Here is a 6089-nt window from a genome sequence, read left to right on the forward strand (position 1 = left end):
GACAATTTTTTTTTAATTTTCAAGTTGTTAAAAACACGTAGACGGGTGAAAAGGGGGTAATGGTACAAAAAAGAAGAAGAAGATAAATGGGTTAAAAAAGATAAACGGGTATTAAACGGTTACGGTTAAATAGGTATGCGGTTATGGGTATGATTAACCATTTATAAATGTTTATGGGTATGAGTATAACTGTTTAGGCAATTACCCAGCGGGTAAACGGTTATGCGGGTATGAGCATAAACGGTTATAGGTAAATAACCGCGGTTACCCGCCCGCCATAACCCTTGCCCATCCCTAGATCCGTCCACTAATCATATAACCATTTAATTATAGTGTGTTGGACGAAATTCTTAAATACATGAATATATTTCCCGGTTCCACAATAAAATCTCTTCTTTTGTTGTGAGGAGAGGGGTACAACAACAACAACAACAAAGCCTTTTCCCACTAAGTGGGGTCGGCTATATGAATCCTAGAACGCCATTGCGCAAAAACCTGTTGTCGTCAGGGTTTGAACCCCTGACCTCCTGAAGATACTGTTCATCGTTGTTGATCATATGTAACTTAATTAAGACTTAAGTCACTTAATGTTATTTGATTAAATTATTAAACCGTATTTAGTCTTTACTATTTTGTTTTGAAAGAATTTTGTTTCTTTGTGCCAATAAATTTCCAGTTATACATTCATACGTGATGGTCCTTAATCAATTTAGTTGGTACACCTACTTACTTTTGCTCAACCAATCTTTCACCATCGTATCCTTTCCCTATCACACCCGATCAATCATATATCCTTGCCTTACATTACACGATCCCGATCGGATTAATGAGTCTTTTCTCTTAACGTTTGCTCTTAAGTCTTAATGACAGATAGTGACCAACTTACAAGAAAATATTACCAGAGTTTGCTTAATCACTGTTAGCACTTAATAAACCATGTTACCCATAAGTTGACAAATCATAAATCATTAAAACATCTATTTGACGAAGTAAACTGATAAAAGTAAATAATGGGCACGGGTTTTATAAGAACAAAACACTAAAATAACAACAGTTTAACCACATTGGTGGAAATGTGTTGAACCCTTGTATGATGGCGTGAGTTCAAACTCCGCCGGTGGCTAATCTAAGATCTAATATAACAAAATCTATTGTTTGACAAAAAAAAAAAAAAACACACCGGGTTTTAACGTTTCCAAATCACTAGTTCCCTAACAAATTAACGTGTCCCTCAATTAAGCTCGCTTACTTGTCTTTATCAATTAGCAAATATAATGCCATACCATAGCGTTTACCCATATCTCTCTAAGCCAAAAGCTATAAATTATTATATATCTCATCTATGTGAAATTGTCACGCTGGAATCTCGTTCTTGTTTTTATAAAACATAATTACAAGTTAAAAAGAAAACATCTTATCCCATGAGTATATGCATAATGTACATATAGTCCGGTTATTATGAAACCGACTTCTATGATACTTCTATAACAAAAACAAAAATGACAAGAAAAATTAATATGAATCCAAAAAAATTAATAACATACAGATTCTTCTATGCCACCACGTGTTTCTGTCTAGGGTCTTTGATTTTGATCTTCCAATGCCCATTCGGAAACCCTAACTTTCTCGCCTTTCTTCGTTCCCAGTTCAGATCATTCTTCCTTATCTTCGTCAGCCCACAAAACTTCTGCAACCCCTCCTCCATGCCGTCGTGAAACCTCCACCACCGCTCGTGCGCTACGTCACTAGCGTAGACAAGTTGGTCCGCCACATCCCAATTGCAATCATAATCCCTATAACAAAGCCATGGCTTCCATCCCAAGTAATGTATTGTATAGAGCTTCGGTGGGTCCGCCCCAAATAGCTCATCCTTAACCGTCCTCTCGCTTGTCGTGTTCGCCCAAAAATTCTTCAAAAAGTTCACCCTCCGCGGCAGCCGGTGCCACCACACGAAGACCTCGTTGAGGTAGCCCTGATCGCCACCGTTGTAAGAAACAATGTCGCTTCGGTGGTCCATCAAAAACTGGAATGTGCAGTTGGAGGGCTCGATGACCATGATGCCGGAGTTGAAGATGTAAACGTCGTTACCGGTGGCTGACATTTGTGGGAAGTGGAAGAGAAGGTCGAGGTTTCGGAGGACGATAATGTCGGCGTCGATAAAGATGATTTTATCATATTCAGTGAGCTGCCATAGTCGGAACTTGCTGTAGTTGTACTCGTTGTAGGTACCATTTTCAGCTCTAGGGTTTCTGATTCGTTCAATGACGTGGAGCTTCCAGCCGGCGGCTGAGAGAGCTTCACGCTTGGGGGCGGAGATGGAGTTGTCTAGGAGGAGGACAAGGTCGCGTTTGGTGCCGGTTTTGAGTAGACTCCTCGCTAGGGTTATAGCGCCACAAACGTACATGTCGGAGGAGTGGAGGACTGTGACGTAGGCTTCTCGTTTGGGTTTGTTTGTTGTGCTTCGAATTTTTGTCAGATCATACACTTGATCTATTCCTGTAACAATATTAAATTCTCATTAATACAAATTATAATCGTCTAGTAATATATTTGGACTACATTTACTATCAATGTTAATTATACTTTTGTCATAAGTTTTTCGAGTGCATTTTTGCTCACTACCATTTAGTGTAATGTAAGTTCATCACCCTATTTATCACCGTTAGATGAGTTTGAATATTGAGATTTGTGCTTATCTACTACACGAATCTCAAAATTCAACCTCATCTAACGGTGATAACTAGGGTGATGAGCATACACCACGCTATGTTTGTTCTGTTAAACAAGTTAACAAAATTTTGACTATATTTCAAAATCTCGTAATAGCTCTTTTTAACTTTATACTCAATTGTTGGTGGTGTACAATTATGTAGTTATTTCTCTAATCACATATTAATTAATTTATTTGAAAAAAGAAAATAGACATATAATTGTACGACCGATTAAATTTCAAAGGTTATGGCAGAATTTAAAAGCATACCTTGTTGTCCCCATAGAGGCAAAGCCAAATTGCAAGTGCCAATTGGCAATGATACCTTTTGCCGCAACCTAGCCGTATCTGGCTCAAACAACCACCAATCCCCTTCCTGTTTCACCAAATCTTTACACCTAAATATTTCGAGCATTGGCCTACACGTGCTCCAAAACACCACTTTAGTTGTCTTCCTATTCCAATCCCTCCTTCCTTTCCTCACTGCCAAATTAGCCGCTATAAGATGAACTTGGAGCCTAAACACCTCCCTCCTCCACCCTTCTTCTGGATACTTGCACGGCAATTTGGCAACCACCATGTCCATCTTCTCGTAAATTTGGAAATCTGGCATCGGTATCTCCGGGCAAGTTGGGACGTCACTCTCTTCTTCTTCGTCGATCCACTCAGGAAATAAATCATCCCATTTGAAGTTATCTGAAACCTGATCGAAACGGATTGGAATGGTCTTTCCATGCTTATCCCATTCACTCAAATCATTCTCATCCATATTTACCATGCCAATTTTCATCCCTTTTCCCATTGTTTCATTCAAAAAGCTTGGCACCTCTAGCTTGCTCATATTGGCTTTAGGCCTTGATTTATTGTCTTTAATCTCCTCCAATACAGGCTCCTTGATCTTAGCTCCATTGTCCACCTACTCACAAAAAAAAAAAAAAAAAAAAATCCTTTTTATGTTTAAACAAATACATAAAAATACCAAAGAACAAAATCAGTTGTTAATTACTACCAAAATGATGATTACTAAATGCGCAAGTGATGAATATTTGTGCAATCGTGTGAACTACTAGAAAATGGTCGAATCATTAGATCATTTGTGAAAGGACTCGTGTACATTTGTGTACAAGCCAGTGCAAACAAAGTAACACGAATATCTCCTGTTAAAAAAAAAAAGAACAAAAAAGAAAAAAAAAAAAAAAAAAAAAAAAAAGCTCACCTTACCTTGTGATGGCACTCTAGCAATGAGCACCTAATAAGAGAAGCTGCATTCTCATAGTATATGGAGGAGGATGGCTGGAGAAGAAGGGCAGCATACACCATGAAAAAGAAAGCAATAAAAACCAAGTTGATTCGAATCACCAAAGCAGCTTTAGAAGGTGTGGCCTTCATCATCTTTTTAAGACCAGCATATCCTTCCATCATCTTTTCGGGACTCTCTGCATATATATGCTCTCTCTCTCTCTCTCTCTCTACGATTAGATTAGATTAACATAAACACTTGTTAATCACGGGGGATTATTAAATATGTGTGTTTCGTGTCATGAAGTTAGCTGCAGTGGTTAGAGAACTAAAGACAGCGAAATTAGAGTAAATCTCAAAGAAAAGAAAACTATTTAAAAAGCGCCAAGTGTCGCTTCCTTGTTTTGGACTTCCTTCCCGTCGCAGACAACAACAAACAAGTTCGGAGCACAGAGAGCTTTGCTTCTTCCATGTAGTTGTTCCATGATGCTAATACTTACTGTTAATGACAATTACTTCTTCCAGAATTCCTAAAATACCCTCATAAACTACTTTTTTTTTTTATTGTAACTTTCTTTATATCAAGTTTTGTTGATTATAAATGGAATAACATCGAAATGTAAGATCGTAAAGTCAAATCTTAATAACATGACATGCCAACAGTATATATGATAAATATGATAAAATACGATACATGTGCATTTCAATTAAGTTTGTTTGAATTGACGCTAGAAGCAGTTGCCCATAACTTTGAAGAAAACAAAACCAAGCCTGGAAGATATATTTCCTTAATAACCCTTTTTGTTTATAAATTGTCTTATCTTCCCGTTAAATAAAAGCAATAGACTGTGAGGCAGGGGTGACGAATGGCAATGTCGGTGCTTTTATGTGAACACAAAGGTATCCGATCCAGAAATCTTCAAGCAAGCAGCCGGCCCTCCATCTTCAACAACCAAATGGTTGGCCTGTCATCTTCTTTCATGCAATGAAATGTCGATTTTACCCCTTACGAAATTGTGAGGTTGCACCTATATTTATAATATACAATCATTTTTCTCATTATTTTCTCACTCTTAATAAAATGCAATTGATTTATAACTTATAAATATGCTTTAGGTTAGATATCAGTACATCATGGTTCATGAAATGATTAGAGGACATGACCTATCGGGTGGTAAACCATCACACTTTATTTTTTTAATTAAATGTTAACATCTTGACTTGGGACCAACTGAAAGATGGGGCCTTGAGGAAATTTTTCAAGAGTGTGTTACTGTTTTAAAGCTCATTTGGTGCCTAAATTTATTTTTTGGACAATAAGTCCTAACACAAGGTTAGAATTCTAGCACTTTTAAAGTGGTTTCTTGCTGATGGCTCAGACCCCCTTGGAAGAATTGAATTAGATTTGATAAATTTATGTAATTGAGGGTCCGTTGCCGTTTGGTGGGCAAGGTAAAATTGAGTCTTATGCATATGATTGAATTGTCGGGGACACGATTTATAACTTATGTACAAGAATAGATTAGATAACTCACTCTATTTGTGGATTCATAACTCATCAAGTCAATAATGTCAATCTCACATTTTGACACAACAAATAAAGAACTGGACTCAAATCCATTTTAATTGGTCACAAACTATTCCAACCATCACACCAAACATGCCTGTAGGTATGCATGATGAGATGAATTTTCATTTCAAGCAGTTTGGAGGGATTGGACATGAAAGAAAACTTATAATCCTACTATTTTGTGCAGACTGAATGTGATAAGTTTCCCTCAGCAGTAATCAATTTTCTACATTTTATCCCTGAATATACTTTAAACATAGTGAATTATCCAACCAACTCTAATCCAATCAATCACTATACCAAATTCAACTAACAATTGAATAGTTGGTACATATATTTAATATTATTAAAAATTGATTAATTTAATCTCAATTAAGAAAATAATAGGACATATTTATCATGCTTTTCCTTCACAACCACTCCTGAACATAAAATTCCAATTTACAGAAACTAAACCCGCACAAGAATTCAACAACCCATCATCAAATCCACATAAACAAACAAAACCCCAACACCAAATTCTCATATAAAATTAAACCTGCCTCCAAAATTTTCTTGCCGCGTAGTGTT

The 6089-nt window shown here is 36.9% G+C and overlaps 1 protein-coding gene across 1 annotated transcript; it reads right to left on the bottom strand.

Moving 5' to 3' along the window:
* Positions 1 to 1306: 1306 nt before the first annotated feature.
* On the bottom strand, positions 1307 to 4475 carry LOC126633125 (UDP-glucuronate:xylan alpha-glucuronosyltransferase 2-like). The gene is made up of 3 exons (XM_050303684.1): positions 3932 to 4475; positions 2981 to 3626; positions 1307 to 2496 (listed from the first exon to the last, which is right to left on the bottom strand). Exons 1-3 carry the CDS (start codon positions 4130 to 4132, stop codon positions 1553 to 1555), a joined length of 1791 nt encoding a protein of 596 aa, XP_050159641.1. The 5' UTR covers positions 4133 to 4475; the 3' UTR covers positions 1307 to 1552.
* Positions 4476 to 6089: the final 1614 nt, after the last annotated feature.

This window comes from Malus sylvestris, chromosome 8, assembly GCF_916048215.2.
Source record: "Malus sylvestris chromosome 8, drMalSylv7.2, whole genome shotgun sequence".
NCBI classification, from domain to species: domain Eukaryota; kingdom Viridiplantae; phylum Streptophyta; class Magnoliopsida; order Rosales; family Rosaceae; genus Malus; species Malus sylvestris.

Coding starts and splice junctions, on each gene's coding strand:
- LOC126633125 (XM_050303684.1), bottom strand. CDS start 4,132: ATGATGGAAGGATATGCTGGTCTTAAAAAGATGATGAAGGCCACACCT. Junction 3,627..3,931: donor TGCTAGAGTGCCATCACAAG/GTAAGGTGAGCT, acceptor TTTTGTGAGTAG/GTGGACAATGGAGCTAAGAT. Junction 2,497..2,980: donor GCCTCTATGGGGACAACAAG/GTATGCTTTTAA, acceptor ATATTGTTACAG/GAATAGATCAAGTGTATGAT.